This window comes from Parasteatoda tepidariorum, chromosome X1 (assembly GCF_043381705.1).
Source record: "Parasteatoda tepidariorum isolate YZ-2023 chromosome X1, CAS_Ptep_4.0, whole genome shotgun sequence".
Lineage (NCBI taxonomy): Eukaryota > Metazoa > Arthropoda > Arachnida > Araneae > Theridiidae > Parasteatoda > Parasteatoda tepidariorum.
This window is the reverse complement of record NC_092214.1, coordinates 6,949,637-6,968,745: the sequence shown is the minus strand read 5'-3', so window position 1 is coordinate 6,968,745 and position 19,109 is coordinate 6,949,637. Positions and strand designations below refer to the sequence as shown.

Genomic DNA, 19,109 nt, shown 5'->3' with positions numbered 1-19,109 from the left:
TTGGTCATATCAATAGATGACCTTGTAAAAAATATCTTTTTATAAGCTAGAAGAAAAAAGAAAAAGAGACTGACAGGTAGATAATGTGGAAAAGAGTCTGAAAAATGTGAGTCAATGTAAAAGAACACTAACATACTAACTAACTACTCTGCACTAACTATATAATTATGCTTTCTACTTTACCAAAACATGAACAATATATTAAATAAGAAAAAATTTACTTATTTGAAAAAAAAAATCTTTTTGAAACTCCAAGAGAATGTAGGAAAAGACATTAAGATTCATGAAAAATACAGTTTTCACATTTTTCAATAGCATCAGAAATATAAAATAACCCTTTAAATATACCTTTAGGATCACCATTAAATGCAAGTTAATTGTCCCCCGTTTAGTAAAACCCTTGCGCACTTTAATTCTTAAGTAAAATATGGTCGGAAATATTCGGAGATGTAATGACTATATACACGCTATATTACATAGTTACGTGAGTGAAAGAAAATTCAAAATGATATCGAGGCAGTAATATTTATTTACTGTTGGGGATTCGCAGAAAGAAGATTGAAAGCCTCAAAACAATTTATACAAAATTGTTATTAGCTAGACTATTAATATTTATAATATAAATCTTTTTCTAGAGCAGAGTAAATGTTTTAAAGCATTCCCAATATGAAGGAATAAAAAACAGTGTCATACATTATTTTAAATTTTATTTGATATTACCAATATTTGGAATGATGACGAAATATGAATGGTGTAAAAATAATAAAATAAATAAGAGGAGTAACAAGGAATCAAACTACCTCCGTTTTATACACAAAAAATAGTGAAAAAGTAATAAGTATAAATGCGTAATCAACTTTTGGTGCACACTTTAAATATTGAGTTTTGCCAAAAAATGTAACCCGGAAATCCCTGGTCCCTTAGTTTATCTCCCTCCCCTTATCCACGCCTCTTCCTCCCATCCATAGTTTCTTCGATTTGAGTTGTCCTCCAGCATAGAAAGGGCCTTAAGCAAAAACATTTGTGAAAAATGAAAAACTGAAGTTTGCTAAATCTAGAAATTTTAAAGAGCTTTACTAAAAATTGAAAGCACAAAACTTAAATGATTTTTCTATAAATTTTATTTTGATTCTTTAATAACTTAAAGGGAAAAAAATCTCCTAATAAATAAAGGTATTTACATAAAAACTAATGAGAAATCATTAGGAAATGTCAAAAAGTAAAAACATGCAATCCCTACAAATTGCAAAAAATATTTTATGATAAGGCACATCATCACATACAAATTTAAATCTGTTTTCTAGAATATATAGTACATATTTAAAGAAATTAAATACAAAACAAACATACATAAGAACTAACTTTCTCAGAGAAAAATCATGTACATGTAAATACACAATAAAAGCTTGTTATAACAAGAACCACAGATAAAGAAAATTTGTTATTACGAACAACTATCTTATTGTAGGCACATGCAAATGTTGAAAAATGAACCAACAAAATAATTACATTACTTTCAGTACAAAGCAGAATTGGATCATTTTTGAAGTCCCCTCAAACTGCATGAATTAAATTTGTTTGCAAATTTCAAGACAGAATTTGCTTAATGCTAAAACCAAAAAGTAATTAGGGTTTTAACAAGACCAAAAATCTCTAGAAAACAAGCATTTGCCGGTGGTTTTTGCAATTGAACGCTCCTTGTACTTAGAATGAAGGTATATAAAAAATTGATTTTGTACAAATTAATTTTTTGATAGGCATGCAAACAGAATAGACTTATCGACCATCACTTACCCCAAAAGATTATTTTTTGTACATTATAAGATTTTATGCCTATACTGAGGAATATGTAAAAAATTTCTTCAAATTGGGCAGTTTATAATATTTCAAAAATTTAAAACTTTTCATGTTTGGGTAAAACTTGTTATATAATGTGAGAAATTTAAATTGCACATGTAAGAGTAACACATTTTAATTTAAGAAATTAATAATGTTATTTGAAGGTTTTTAAAAATTATAAATGCTACAAATCAGAATTTTGAAAAATGGTTTAATTTATAAAGAACATTTATTGTTTTAAAAAATGCTACTATGATAAAAATATTTGAAATGATGTTTTATAAAGTAATGTATTATAATATTTGAACAGAAGTTTTATAAAAAATAATAGTTCATTTTAATAGTTATGGAATAAAATAAAAGTCACAGAATATTTTACAGGAAATAATAGTTTTACTATATGATATTTTTCAAGTGATTTCCAATTATATTTTAAAATTTTTTTACAATTATGCTATTTTTACATCTCTATTATATTGTATTATTTATTGATTAATCAAATACATCTTTAATTAGTTTTGGTAAATGTATCGCAACATTAGTTATACTAATCATAGCTAAAAAGCAACCTTTTAGTTAAAAGCTAATTTGAGTTCATAACTTTAAAAGCTATTTAACCTTAAAATTTTTGCTAATTTTCAATGGAAGGTTAGAACAATTGAGTTGATTTAATTCCAAAAACTGATATTTTAAGAGTCTTCTCTTAAGTTTTTTTAAGAGTAAAAAAAAGAGAAATTTTCATTTTGGGTAATAACTAGGTAATATGCTAGGTACTAAAAAAATAATTGAATTTGATTCATCTGTGGAGACCCATTGAAAGAAAGAAAAAGAACATTAGTCAATAGAAAAAGGATACTATAAAATTCTTCCTATCAACTTGGTATAAAAGATAATAAAAATAGCATATTGATCACAATCCAAATAGCTATTTGACAAATGAACTGTCCAATTTCTTTACAGGAATCAAAATCTACTAGTTGAATAATTATAAATTCTCTTTTTTGATATTCTAGTATAAAAAAAAGGGTACACATTATAAAAATTTAAAGTAAAGAAATAAAGGGCACCCTTATTCATAAATACAGTAAAACCTCACCACAACAATATTTTGGGGACTAAATAAATATATTATTGTAGAGGGATATATTGTTATATCAAGGGCTTACATGATTTGGGGACACAATAAGATTTTTTTTAAATTTTAATGTTACATATTTACTAACTATAAATGTATTTATATATTACATAAAAAATTAATTTGCAGTGTTAATTATGGTTAAATATTAAAAACAATTGAAATAAATTCAGAAAATTTGATCATAAACATACCTGAAAACCGTTTTTATTGAAAATAATCTGATCTTTTTGTTTGTTTATTGATTTTTTTTTTTTACTGTCAAGTCAACCAACAAAGTATAAAAAAGTACAAAGCACGAAAAAGATTTTTGTTTGTGAATGCTGCTCACCCACCCTCTACAGAAAATTTTTTTCCTTCAGGTGTTAATGTGATGCTTGTGGTCATTTGTGACTCATGATCAGCTTTTAACATGAATGAAATGAAATTAGATAGGAATGTTACATCTGTGACTTCGTAAGAGATAAAGGAGGCAATTCTAAGAATGGAAGCTTTTGGGGTGGTCAGCAGTGAGTCTTCTCTTGTCAGAAAAGATGGGGAAAAAATGGCAAAAGATGATAAGATAAGACTTTTTACATTATTTGCAAACCAATAATAAATCAAGAAAATAAGTTTGAAGTATGGGTAAAAATTTTTTCACAGGAGTTTATTGCTTCAGAGAATATCATAATATTGGGAGGAGCATGACATTAATTCATATTAAAGTTCATCCGGACCACGAAACATTATCGCAATAAAGGGAGTTATTGCTGTACTGGATATCGTAGTAGCGAGAATTCATTGTATTACATATACATAGCAAATATGTGTGAACATGAAATGAATAAAACAGAAAGAAAGGGTAGGAGTTAAATTAAAAGCTCTTCTTGGGTACTGTTATTAAAGATTCTGCTCTGCATCAACAATTTCATTTGAACTTTAGCATTTAGTATCAACTCCCGTTCATGCTGGATTTTTTTCAAAATTTCATTATTTTTTTCCTGAAAGAAAAGGAAAAGAAAGAATTAACATTTTAATAAAAAGAAAATACAAATACTTTGAATGAAAATGATTTCAGAGACAAAAATAACAAAGAGGAAATTCATATTTAAGCAATCATAAACTGTATAATGACAAAAAGAGACTTTCTCAAATAACTTTTAAACTGAATATTTTGTACAGCTACATTAGAGCGTTGTAGAGAGATCATAGGTGTACAGTTGATCTTTACACAGTTGACCTTTGTACAGTTTAACTGTAAACATAAAGTTGCCTAAGTTATACTTTTTAAAAATTTAAGTACAGATTATTAAGTTTATCAAATAAAAAAATATTTATTTTCAAATATTGATGAATAATACTAACATACAATAATTAGAAAAATACCAATACCAGTATAGTTTTATTTAAATTTAACATTAAAAACATATATACTTATTTTTAAAATAGCAGACATTAATTTAATCCATGTGTTTAAGATATTCCAAGTTAAGCTATCGGCTTCATAGAAAATAATAATAAAAATATGTTCTTACTTTAAATGTATTTATTTTAAAATTTGAGGAGAAGCCTGTTAAAGTTCTAAGATAAAAAAACAGTTTTGTATCTAGTTTTTAATGCAATTATTAGATTTGTTGTAGATATCTACTACCTGACTACAGCACAAATAATGCAAAAGGGTATATTTTAAGTAGTAATAACAAAAGTTCAGTAAAAACTATCTAACAAATTAAAATGAAAAGGATTTTATTCAACACTGCATATAATTAATTTAAATAGATAAATAAAAAGGTTAGATATACAAATGATCATATTTTTAAGTTTATTAAAATTTATTTGTTTTGAACATTTTTGCTTCAGTTCAACGTCAGTTGGGGAAAAAATTCTTAGAAATTTCAAATTTTAGAGGGTAAGCAGATACATTTGAAAGAAAACTTATTTAGTCATATGTATTACAGTGAAACCTCATGATAAAAAACGCACACCTCTCTTTACATCAATACAGACATTTATTAACTCCCTGTGAATCTTTTAAGAATAAACCATTATGTACCCTCTCAAGAAAGAAGACACTCCTGAAACCAGACATGGGCAGTCATTTATGCCCTAAAACATTATTTTCAATCCCTTTAAACTGGACGCCAATTGTTGAAATTTGTTCACTTGTTCCAAACAATATTTCTATTTTAAAATTGTTTGTTAAAAAAAAGCATATTTCCACCATTTTTCAAAGCATGCAAATTTTCTGATTTAACTATATTTTGTTATTTAACTTTCTTTTAGCTTTAAATAATGGAGATAAAATGATACTGCACATGTGAAATATTTTGGACAGTAACATCTTTTGTCACCTGCAGGACACAGGTTATGAGATCTCACAACTTGATATGGTGCATTATGCACTATCAATTCCTGTTCCCCATTGAAAATTCCTTTTTTCTCTTAATCTGACCCTAGTTCTTAACACAGTTTGGTAAAAAAGAAAGAGAACAGAAAACTAATAGAGGTGTTTATATAAATCAAGCATTCATTTAGACTCTTGACAAATGATCAATTACGAGTACAACAAATTTATAGGACCTGGTGCATTATAAGTAGATATTTTCATGCTTTTTCCTCTATGCATCATGGGAGGCTAAATTTTAAGAAGGTTTTCCCAGATTTCCTATGAAGCAATGGGAGGATGCTAAAACATTTTATTGCAATCTTAAGTGGGCCAAAAAAAACTGGAAAAAAAAAGATGTAGTACAAGCTTCTTTGTGGATAATTGCCACCTGGAAAAAGCAAAACTCTCAGTTGTTTTAAACTGTTCTACTAAAGCAAGCTTCAGAAAGGATGTCATAGCTGCCTTGCAGATGTCATAGAAGTCACAAATTCTAATGTTCCCATTTTCAAATTAACGGATTTGATTTGGATGACTGAAGACAGTATTATGAGTGGTGATGATTTTGTAAACATTGGTAAGAATATTGAAACTCAAAAGAATGATTTAAATATGTTAAATGATTTAAATATGTTAAAGAATGATTTAAATATGTATTAAAATTGCTGAAATGGTAGCAAATAATGTGTTTGAGAGTTATAATGAAGAAACTATGACTTAATCGAGCCTATCTGAAAAATAACTAAAAGAGAAAACTTTACGTGATGCTCAAATTGTATGGAGGAATTTAGACATTTTTGGTCCAAAAGTGATGAAATTGATGTATATGGTTTAAAAATATATCATGAACATATAGTAAGTTGAAGTTGAAACTTCTATCACTGTAACTTTATCAACTGGATACATATGAAACAAAAGTATGTATACATATCAAATTTCTTCAGCTATTCTTTTTGTGCTACAAATATTATAATTTTATTAGGTTTAAATAAATATCAATTTAAATAGTTACATTATAGATTATTTAATTTATCCATAATATTGCAATTATTCTAAAAACATTCCATGGTACAAGTCTCAGTAATTAGCATATCTTAGCCATGCATAGGCAACTTTATCATCAACCACAGCACACATAATATCTTTGACCAATAAATATTTCAGATAATCTCTGTCTCGTGTCTCTTGGTTTCTTCTACCAGCTATACTATTTTCCCGCGCCCTTAACGACCATGGGTTGCTACGTGATTCTGAATCCTTATAATGTCCCCTGCCTCCCCTTAAATTCTGGCCCAATAATCCTGGGAACCCTGTATAAAACAACAAAAATGTTACATTTTCAGAATTATTACCTTTATAAAAAAAGGATTAAACTTACATATTATAGTCATATGTTATATTATAATAAATAATACAGGTTTTGAAAGTTTTTATCACAATATTCATAGTAATTCTGAAATATAATTTTTTTTCCTGTGAAATTATAGACTTGAAATGCTCCTTTCACATTGCAGGTACACATTTACTTTTAAGACTGACCATGGACACTGCATATTAATTTTTCTCATGAAAGTCAAGAATAAAATTAGATTACTTTTTACCTTCATTTCTTTGTTATCCATCATTAGATCTTTAAGTATTTCAGGCAAATCTTCTTCAGTATCACACTTTATAAAGTTAAGATTCTAACAAATTGCAAACATTAAAAAGCAATGTGTGTGTGTATACACACACACACACACACACACACACANTATATATATAGGTGATTCAACTTCTAAGCCTATTTTTTTAAAGCTCTGTCGTGGCATGAATAATGAGACAGAAAATGCATAATAATATGCTATTTTCATAACTGCTATGAATTTGCAACAGTTACTCATGACTGTTAGGTCAAGTTTTGCCTATCTTTAGCCAGGATAAAAAAAATTGCAAGAATGAGAAGTAGGTATTGATTTCGATATTTTTAATTTAGGTCGGAAAATGTTGCCAAAATGGCAATTTTTTTTAAAAAAAAGTTTAATAACTTTTAAACTATTTGTCCATTGTGTAGTCCAGATAATTCCTCATGGCAAGATGGCATATATAGTTAAAAATTATAGCTTTGCTTTCAGTGTAAGGCACCTTAACTATGGCTTTTTATGTTCCTTGGTGAAAGAGCTTTAAAAAAACAAGTTTAAAGAAGCCTTCTCCTTCCCTCTTATGGCACTTGAATAAAATTCCCTGATTTATCCATTATTTTTCCATATTAATAATATTCCTGGTTCTGTGACCTCTCTATTTAAAATTTTTATAATTCCTACTTTATCATCAAGCAGTTTAATCATTCCAGCAAACATTATTTAGTTGTAGAAAAATAGTAAAAATGTTCCATTACTTTTTTTAAGGCTAATAAAGATTATTAAAAAAAATTAAATACAATAAAAATTTATAAAAATCAAGATGAACATATATGAACACAAAACATTTTTAATTACTGTGATTTTTTATTTACCTATATGAGTCAACTCACCAACAAAGATAGGTAAATTAAAACAGTTATACTGAGTAGTGGTTTACGTTTAAAATGTACTTACAATTGGTGTATGTTCAGAACATAACTCTTACAATTTCCTAATAACTGTACTGAAATTCACCAACCTAAGAATTTACCTGTCAGTGTAACATTTCAATGAAATTTTAATTAAGTTGAAAGGATACAGAAGAACTGCTGTCATCCAAAGAACTATTTTCTGCTGAGTCAAATGAGTATTTCTTGAACCTAACAACAATATTTCTTTTCAAACAAACAATCAAAATCAAATAAAATATGAATATAAATGTAGCAAATTTTCATAAATGAGTGGGAAGCAAATGAAAACTTTAAAAAATATGAGAAAGATGATTAATTTCTCAGAAATGGTGACTAAAAGGTGATACTTTTCCAATTAAAGTAAAAATAGGTAATAATAATTGTAATCACATCACAACAATGAACTAGTACAAATATAAACTGAAGTTTATGTAATAACCAATAATTTTAATAATTCATGTTTTTCCTATAATTAAAACGTTAGCAGATTATACAGCTAAAACTTTATGAAGAAGGAAAATAAAAACAAATTTGTTTGTCAGAAATCTCTAATCGAAATAAGCCGGTTTACACCAGACAAGGTCCTAGATGGGACATGACTATAATATTAATATTTTTTGTGACAAATTTCACATTATTTGTCTTTTCTTACAATAACAATTGGTTTTACTAAATAAAAAATAAATGGCTATAAAAAACAAAAATTGGATATAATTACGAAATAAGGTAATACAAGGTATAAGGTATTTTTATTATTCTGTCTTTGGTTTTTTAGAAAAAAATTGTGTAATGACTGTTGTTTTTTTCATTTTAAGTAATGGTTTTTTCATTTCAAGACTCTCTTTCTCTTTTATTGACTTTTCCTTTGCCTTTTCATTGAACTTCATATTCACACCCATTAGCACCGCATAACATGAGTTAGCTTCACTCTTTTTAAAAAAAAAATTTTTCTTAAGTTTTTCCAAGTTGATTAGTAGATATTTCAAGCATATTTTCAGCTGCTTCCTTAATTTTATTGTGTATATGTTTCTTTTCCTTTAATTCAATACCCTCCACCTCTATAGTGCTTTTTTAGATTTCGTTATTCTTTGCAACTACTCTCTTAGGTCTCTCTCCTTTTTTCTGCCAGCTATCTTTTTCTCTTCCAATATCTTCTTTTCTTTCTTCCATGTAGGCTACATATTCCTGATGAGATTGTAATTCATATTAAAACAATTCATTAGTCACTAACACAGGTTGAGGAGAATTAAAGTATTCTTTTAAAGCATCTTTTATGGTCAAGACTGCATTCAAATATCTTTCTGTAATTACAGTTTTATCTTCACAAATATATTATTGATAAACATGGGTTAGCTAGAACTACTATAGAGTTAAGTAGATAATGCAGTTAGCCATTCATTTCTACCATTTTCATATATTCAGTGCCTCAGTTACTATAAGCTGCTCAATTAACAAAAAATTACATCTGAGGAACTCAGAGAGCACAAACTATTAATTGAGCTTCAGTTAATCTTCATAGAATTGTTATACTAAAAACCTGCAAAATAGTGTTGAATGGTCACTATCTTTTTACATCTCAGATGCTAAAATAAACTGCAAAACCCAAAGCATGAGTTTTCCTACTGAAATTACCATAAATGTAAATATCTGTTACTTTTAATTGTTCAAGAATGGAGAAAGAAGTGAAAAAAAAAAATTTAAACAACCAAATATGATCCTAAATTATTATTTACTTAAAAGTAATTTTAAAACTAACTGAGGATATTGAAGTCAAATTATTCGAATTGTTTGAGTCAAAATATGTTTCAATAAAAATTTAAAGCGCTAGGTAGAATATTGGATATGTATTATTATATTTATTTATTATATTATCTTATTATATTCATCCCATTTCTAAATTTATAATGCAGCCACAAATTATTGTTTGAATTCAAATAGTATACAAAATGTCTGCACTTTCTCAGACTGCAGATCAATTTTACTTGTAATCAAACAGCAACAAAATTAAAATTAATATTAATAAAATTTTACAACAAAGATTAAAGAATGGGGAAAAGTTTCAAACACAAAGTTTTAAGGAAGGTAACTAAAAAAGTTTTTCTTCAGTTTTCAATCTGAAATATAACAAAATCAGTGTTGTTAGATTCAAAAAAAAAAAAAAAAAAAAAAAAAAAAAAAAAAAAAAGAATTTTCTTCACAAAAAAACAAAAACAAAAATCTATCTAGAATAATATTTCAAGTTTAATTTCTATGTCTTAGAAAGATTATGTCTAAAATAAAAGATAAAATTTAAAAATGTGACTACATAAAAAATCTGTCTGTAAATATGAGAATTCTTGCTAACTTAGAGATATGTTATTTTAAATGAATACTTAAGAGCAAACTTATTAAAAGTATCTTTGAATTGAATTTGAAACTAACAATTGTGCTTTCATGTTGAAAATTTGTCAAAATACAAAATAAAATCTCACGAATATAAACAAGAATAGAAAACTTTACTTCCTGAAAAGATATAAATCTTTCAGAAAAAATATCGAACATACATATAAAAAAGGAAGCAAAAATGAATATGGTCATAGAAAAGTATTAGATACATTAATATGTGCACAGGTAACTTAGTATTATGGATTAAAATTAGCCATAAGAATATTTTGAATTTTATCAACATTTTAGTAAAATTTGAAATATTACATGGAAATAATCTTAATATCAATATGGCAAAAATCTTTTCATGCCTTTATATTTATATGATCAAAAAACACAGAAAATCTGAAAATACAGAATTTATAATGTTAATTACTCAAAGTTGGAGAAAACTTTTAAACAAACTACTTGAGGAAATATTTACTAGAATCTATACTCGCAGATTATACAGGTTTAGTTTTTTTTATCTTGGTATTATTACTAAATAAGTCAACACATTAGTAATCTGAAGTTAAGTCTAGTATAGTAATCAATAAATAAAATTAATTATTCCCTCAACAATAACACAGCGGGTTAATTATTATGATTCGTTTTTAAAATTTACATCAATAGTGATCAGTTTAGGAATAAGGAAAAAATAACTATAGCAAAATATATGGGAAATATGATTTGAAGTAGCAAAAACCAGGTAATGTTCTGAAGCTAATAGAAAATTATGTTATGAACATAAAAATAAAAGTGCATATAATATTTATTTGAAACTGCCAACGAGGAAACTTTGAGAAAAAAAAAAAGGAAATAAAACTAATTCTTGCATACTTATAAAACTTTTCATACTCTTGAATTTCCATCTTGAGACGTGACATGTCCATTTTCTCAGAATGTATTTTTTTACGTAACTCCTCTCTAATTAATATCAATTCATCTGATTTTAATGCAAGTATTCTTTCTTTTAGAATCAAGCAATTCAAATCATCTTCATTCTCAGCTTGATTAGAATCTGAAGTCTCAGAAACTGTAAATTTAAAATAGAAATTAACCTCAAAAGATGAACAATAAAAAAACATTTGCCTTATTAACATTTGCCATTTAATATGTTCCAAAACTTTAAATGAATGGGGTTATTTTTAAGAAAACATATATTTCTCTTAAGTTAATTCAAAACAAGTAAAAGAAATATACATGTCTTTAATTCATAGTCAAATGAAAGTTTGACACTGATTTAAGTTATCTAGTATCCAGTGTTGATAACCTTTCAAATTTGATTATGTTGAAATCGATATATTTTAAATGAATGTTTGAATGGACATTTTGAGAAAGGATCATCATTAATTTCATAAATATAAGAGGTGAAACAAAAAACTATTTTTTTCTACAATATTTTTAGAAAATTGAATTTGTAATTTTCTAATTAAGAAAATTACATATGTTGTAAAAATGTTAAATAATTTATGGTCCCTAAAAAAATATATATATTTGTGTGGTGATGTCCAAGTTTCATATTGAAATTCAGTGCGTGAAAGATTAAGTTCACTTTCAAAGATTTTTGAATTTTCATATTCAGACAAATGCTTGATCATCCATCTTGCAGATTATTTGTATAGCACTTCTCAAGTAACTTACAGAAGTGGATATTTTTCATTTCCAACCAATATTTTTAAAATGTTTAAGATAAATATTTACACTCAGTTTTTAGTCCAAATATCCAGAGAGTAAAATTACAATAAAAAACTATTCAAAATTAGTTATGAATAAACTTTTTTCTGTAAAATTTAACTACTTTAAGAGCTATATGAATACAACTCATCAAAATAATTTTAAAAGAAATCATAAAATTTCAAATTGACTATCATAAAAAATTTCAAAGTTATCTTTTACATTAGGAAATATTCATTGCTTTAAAAAAATCTACACTTATAAAGTAATAAGAACCAAAAAAATTTTATCAAATTATTATGAACAGAGATATGAAATAAACTCATTAGTTCTAATTTTTTTATGGTTTTAGTCTAATATATTCTTAATATTTTTTATATTATAGTATAGTTTAAAGGTTCCTTGAGTTCCTAAACAGTTTTTAGAAGATGAACAATTTAATCATAATGACACATGTAAGCTATCTATTTCTAAATCTTATAGTTTCCAGAATTGACTCAATTTAATGGATTTCATATTGATGGGGTTAACAAATAAGAAATTTTTTGTAAGTTTGGAGCCCTAGATAATATTTAAATTAATTTGCCTCTTCGTCAACTATCTACTTCTTTTTAAAAATACTACATAATAAAACAATATTTAATGTCAGAAATATTAATAGAAAATTAAAAATTTATATAAATCTAGTTCAAAACAATTTTCCATCCATTAAAATAAAACCAGTCTATATGAAATAACTATGCTATTAGATTCTTTGAAATGGATTTTTACTAAAAAAGTAATTTTCTAATTTAAAATATTTCATTTTAACTATGAAAATAGAAAGCAAACAGAAAATAATACTGCAATAAACTAAGTGCATCCACTCCTTAAAATCAATTGTTTAATAAAGTTTAGAAAGGCAATGTTAACTTAAATAATGGATTGTGTTAATATGATAAAATATCAACATGTAGCATTATTTAATCTGCAGAATTAATGGATTAGCAATAGTTTTTTCACAAAGTTCTGCCAATAACACAAGCCTGCGAAGAACAAAAATACAAGGGACTGATAGCTGAACTGTATGTATTTTTTGGTGCTGAAATGAAAAAAAATAATGAAAAATTTCCATCAGGTCACATTTTCTTGAAAAATTCAATTTTACTGGAATTTTTATGAACATTTACCATAAAAAAAAAATGCTTTTGAATTTCTTCCCTTCTTGCCTGACCAACATTCTACTTTGGTTAAATATACAAAAGTACCCCTCTATGACATCTTCCAGTCACCATCCCTCTCTCTGTCACAATATCTTTCCACCAATAGCATCACAAAAATTCTTATCTTGGTATGCTGACCTTAGAGGAACACTAGCAAGTATAATCAGGAGTCATTTTCAAAAGCATTTTTAACGTCTGCTTTTCTCTGTGCATTTTGTGAAACATGGCTGAGAAGTGAAAATTTCTCAGATGACTTTGGTTACATATGTGGCAAACACAGTGTAGTTAAATATCGCATGAGGACAGACTACAGACTATGTAAGACAACTTTATCTTGCATATTTTGGCATGAAACTCGGAGAACAGAACAAATCGTAGGCTACTCATAAGTTTGTGTGCAGTGTCTTAATGATCTACGCTTATGGCTCTAAGGAAAGAAGACTGCCTTATCATTTGGAATTCCAATGATATGGAGGAAGCCTAAAATCCACTTTGATGATTTTTATTTTTGTTCCTACCATGTCCGTGGGTATAACCAGAAATATCAAAGGCTAATATTTTAGTTTGATAACATTCCATCAGCCATACGCCCTGTTCCTCATGGACCTAATGTGCCTGTGCCTCCAGCTGAATTGCCAGTTATCTCTTCAGACGCTGAACATCATTAGTTCAAGGTTCCGATATTAGGAAAACTTGGTCTATTGTTCTGATGTTCCTGGATTGATGAGCAAATTTAAAGTCATCTACAATAAAGATGAGTGGAGGCTGTTTATAGATTCATCTAAAAGCTGTCCTTCTTCATCATAGGAGCCAGTATGCATCTGTACCAGTTAGACACTCAGCATATTTAATAGAATCTATGAAAACCTGGCTCGCTTCCTGGACAAAATAAAATATATTGACCACAATTGGACCATTTGTGGTGATTTGAAAGTTATCTCCATGCTTGTTGTTCAACAAGGTGGATTAAACAAGTTCTCATGTTTCTTTTGTGAGTGGAACAGCCATAACAAGAATCAACATTGGGTCAAAAAAGTATGGCCGAAAAGACAAAATCTTGACCCAGGCTATAAGAATGTTATTTGAAACAGCTCAGTTGATCCAAAAATAGTATTGTTACCCACTCTAAATATAAAATTAGGTGTAATGAAGCATTTTGTCAAGGCTGTTCCAAAAGATCGCGATTGTTTCAAATACCTGTGCAAAAAGTTTCTAGGTTTATCTAAAGCTAAGTTGAAAGAGGGAATCCTTGTTGGTTCAGATATCTGCAAAGTCATGAAGGATAAAGATTTCGAGATTAGCATGACAACAACGGATAAAGAAACTTGGGTTGCCTTCAAAGATGTTGTCAGTAAATTTGTGTGCAACTACAAGTATCCTGACAGTACAGCAATTGTAATGAAAATGCTGGATAAATTTAAAACTTTGGATTGCTCCATGAGTGTCAAAATGCATTTCCTTTACTCACGTGTGGACTTTTTCCCCGAAAATGTAGAAGCAGTCAGCGAAGAACAAGGTGAAAGGTTCCATCAAGATATTAGAGATATGGAGCGTAAATATCAGAAGATGGGAAAAGAACATGCTCTCTGACTGCTTTTAGATGTTAACTCCAGATTAGTCTGAGATTAAGCATAAAAAAAGATAATCAAAAATAAGTTTCAGAGGAAAACGAGTATGTACTTATATAGAAACATTTTCTTTTGTTTTATTTTTATTTGTTTTTCGTTTCAAACTTTCATGTACACAAACACAATATTTGCTCTTCATGGTCAATCATCAATTTTATGTAAGTTATCTTAATAAAAATAAATTAAAATGATATGTTGGTGATTTTCTTCCAGAAACTGATGGAAAAAATTTTAACGCAAGGAGCTTATTGTTTTTCTCTCAACCAGAGGTGACTTGCACAATCTGGCAACAGTATTTTTCTTACTTTTTAACCTACAAAAAAATAGCTGGTTGCTCAAAAATTAGTTTACCTTCACAAGATTCAATTTAACATAGATCAAAATGAATAAAGACGACAGTCACTAGACAGTTCATTTGTTGAGAGAATTCTTTTCCATATGGGATTTTAGTAAAAACATCAATATCGATTTTACAAAAAATTCTGATATGATGGTGGAAAATGAAGGCCACTTTCGGAATTAGCACATCAAATAACATATATAAATCGACAATAACTTCTCTTGCATTTTTCAAAAACTTCAATTTTGATGTTGCAAATCAAGAGTACATTATATATGTATAAGAAAAGAAAAGTGATATAGAAAACTACAATTGTGTCTTCGTCGCAGTTGTGATTGTCATTGGCTGGTAAGCGACAGAACTCATAACACTCGTTAATATTGATATAAAGTTTTCTTTGGGAAGACAACAAATGCATACAACTAAAAACATCACATAATATAACTAATTTTTAAAATGAATACTGCAATATAACCAATCTAAAAAAGCTCTAATGAATAAAATATGTATAATTTTCAAACAGGATACAATATACACATTACAGTACATATACATTGAAGAATACAAAACAACTGAAAAGTAGTTTATGAACCTTGTTTCAAAATCGCTTATATAGCAGTAGGAAAAAGTTTCCTAATGTAGAAATAAACAAATAGCTTAAAATAATACTGTTATAAAAATTGAGAATTTAAAGACTGTTAATTATAATGGTTACATTTTAACTTTCAATTCTTGTTTATTATTGCTCAATGATCCATTTATAACCCTAATTTTTTACTACCACTACAAAAAAAAAAATTTAAATTGTTTGCTTTTTCTGTCCCTTAATAAATAAAGCAACAGTTCAACTAATCTGAAAAAAAATGGTCATCTGTCTAAAAAAATGGTGTAGTTAGCAAAATGCTTAAACATATATCTCTTCGAAATATAAAAAGATTGGGAGCAAAAAAAAATTTATTTCATAACATAAAAGATATCAATTTCTGATAAATCATCTACAAAATCAAACATTAAAATAAATCAATTGCTATATCATTTGATTGCTACAAAGAAATTATTTATACCAAAACTTTCTTCTGGCAATTCAGCTTTTGTATCATTAGATAAAGTGGTCACAGAAGGATCCAATGAACTTGTGACAGATGCATCCTATAAAAAGATGAAAAAAGCAAAAACAAAATTTTTGAAAAGAAGTATATATTAACAATTTTATGATCAGCACTGAATAAATTTATACAGCATTAATTATATTTATTAGAAAAATAGTCAGTTCTTGATGAGAATGTTAATATATCAAAGAAATTAAAAATGATTACAAATCTAGATCAAAATAGTCTACAGATAGAACACATTCAGTGCAAGCAGTGGAAAGCAAATTTTTTAGTTTTTTAATATTTCAATTACCATTGCTTAGGTTTACTATATTATTTACAGTTATGCTTAGAAATCTCTCTATCACTGTACTTTAGGTGACAAATTCGGATGACTTAGTCAGAAACCTTTTAATCACTTTCAAGTGGACACTTATTTTCCAAGTATGCCATTCAACCTGGTAAAATAATGTGTCATATTATAATGCAGGCCTAGACTAGCCAAGTCAGCTAATTGGTAATCACTAGGGACCCAAGCTAGGATGTTCCCAAATGGAAAGAAAAAAATTTATCATTTTGGGGCAAACAGATTTTACAGATCTATAATTCCTTTGTAACTATTTCATGGGTGCCACTCTAAAAAATATCAAGACTGAACTAATTTGACCAATTAACATGATTTTACATTGCTTACCAGAGTTTTCAGCAATTTATAGCGTAATGACTCAAAAATGTACCTTTCTATGATAATGGCACATATATATTAAATCAAGGATTTCATTATTCTTTTAAAAAAAAAATTTTGTTTTATTATTTCTTTTACAGCAACTAAGATAAAAATAACAGTTCTATACGTCTTTTTACACAAACCATTGAAACCACTAATTTACTTATTTTTTCTCTGAACTCTACTAATTTCTTGCTTCATTATTATTTTTTGTTTTTCTCTCTATTTTTTTTTATTTAAGAAAACTTTATTTTAACAGCATTTTAAAACATTGAGGTAAAATGAAAACTAAAGCAAATTTCAACACATTGTACAAATTTTATGAAAGAAAGCAGGTATTGAAGCACTGTTTACAGATCCTCATTTTTACATAACTTTTATTTTATCTTCAATTCCATTTTTTTCATTTTGGTGCGACATCATTACCTGATCATTTCACAACAATTATTCAAAATAACAATGTTCTCATTAAAATATATTATTTTATTTTGAACAAAAAATAGTATTTACAAAATTTTTAAGGAAAAAAGTACACTTTTTTTTCTAATGAAAAAGAGATATTAATTGATAAAATTTAGTCAACTGATTTTTTCCCAAGACTGATTTCAGTCCCCAAGACTGATTTCAGTCCCCAAGACTGAAGAGTAACACCCTTGCTATTTGCATCACTCTATTTTCATACATGGCTCCTCACTCAGGGCTGGATTAAATGGGAGGCTACTGGGGCTGTAACCTCATAGACTTCCAGATTATTCATAATCTCCCAGAAATTAACCTTTCCAATAAATGAAATGGATAAAAAATGAAAAACAATGCTTTCACTGTAATTTTGCAATTTGAAGGGCAAAAAACAACTTCAACTTGACCCTTAAACAACTAACAACTTCAATAATCATGGGCCATTTTAGGTACAAAATAAAAGTTAATTTGTAACGGACAATAAACTTACAATACAATAAATATTTTCCAGAATAGAAATCACAACAGGATACTCATAGTATTCAACTTCAATATAAGGCATATTTTGGAGATCAGCAAATGCATAGTTAGATTGTTTAATGGAAAAAAAATTATATTGGACTGTTTTTATTTCTTTAAAAAAAAACTTTCTCTTCTTCAGTAGCCTATGCGTGGGACACCCGCTGTCCACAACTTTGGAGTCAAGTGACTGTTGCTGACTTCTGATAAAATAATAAAAATTGAAAAAAAAAATGCTGGGGTGGGTATAAAAAAATTTTGCTCTGACACTGATTCAACAATAATTTTTTCATCTGAAGAAAAGGGAAAATAAAAAAGGGGTTCTGTTTTTTTAAGCTTACTACTCACCATTTGAAAGACGTTTGGAATTTAATTTTTGAAAAACACACTAGTTTTGACATTAATAGGTTTTGTTTTTCTTATTTCTTTTTTAGTGAAAGAAATTCTTAAAAAAAATCCAAATTATTCTTTTAAAATCGTATGTCCGTCAAAATGATATCTTCTGAACAAACAAAAAGTAACTGGAATAACAGGACAAAACACTAAAAATCAAGACAAATAAAGACATACTATTTTGTATCAGGAAAATAAGGAATATAAGGACAACTACAAACCGTGCATATACCTATAAAACTAACTTATTTTAAACCCATGAGAGAGGATTAGAATCTGAATCATAAGAAAGGGATATATGGTTATTGCATGGTGCAAGAAAATCAATCTTGCATATGGGGTGCTAATGTTAGCTCATTAACAAATAACATCAGCCAATTGAAAAACTCAACTCTCATCATGTCTACTCAAGAAGAAATCATCTTTTTTATAAATTTCAAGAGTGGATCCCTTAGTTCTTAGTAATTTATAACACAATTAAATAGTGACAATCACAAGGATAAAACAGCTTATAAAGCTTACAGTAGGAACAAAACATATTAAGAACTTCCTTCTATTGAAAAAAATCTAGGTTTCCACAAATTATTTTGGAATATATAGTATTACAAACAATATAAGATTTTAAAAATGGCAGTGTAGCTCAATGTATTTTTGATGATTAAAATCAAAAACAGTTAAAGCAACTAAAAGTATTAAAAAAAACATTCTAAAAATTCTGCAGTTGAAATAACATTATTACAGTAAAATGCTTAATTAGGCTGT

The 19,109-nt window shown here is 27.5% G+C and overlaps 1 protein-coding gene across 14 annotated transcripts in view; it reads right to left on the bottom strand.

Moving 5' to 3' along the window:
- Positions 1-1,237: 1,237 nt before the first annotated feature.
- The window catches only part of LOC107446425 (ralA-binding protein 1-A), a 56,351-nt gene continuing 38,479 nt past the window's right edge, over positions 1,238-19,109 (bottom strand). For 8 of the 14 annotated variants that reach the window (XM_016061063.4, XM_016061058.3, XM_016061062.3 and 5 more), the window contains exons 11-15: positions 16,223-16,307; positions 11,152-11,347; positions 8,037-8,097; positions 6,938-7,003; positions 1,238-3,954 (exon numbers count right to left, since the gene is read on the bottom strand). In XM_016061063.4, the coding sequence (XP_015916549.1) occupies positions 3,823-3,954; positions 6,938-7,003; positions 8,037-8,097; positions 11,152-11,347; positions 16,223-16,307 (540 nt within the window). In that variant the 3' untranslated portion in view covers positions 1,238-3,822. The remainder of the gene's footprint in view (positions 3,955-6,937; positions 7,004-8,036; positions 8,098-11,151; positions 11,348-16,222; positions 16,308-19,109) is intronic. The other 6 variants (XM_071187792.1, XM_071187789.1, XM_071187790.1 and 3 more) reach the window with 1 other exon arrangement.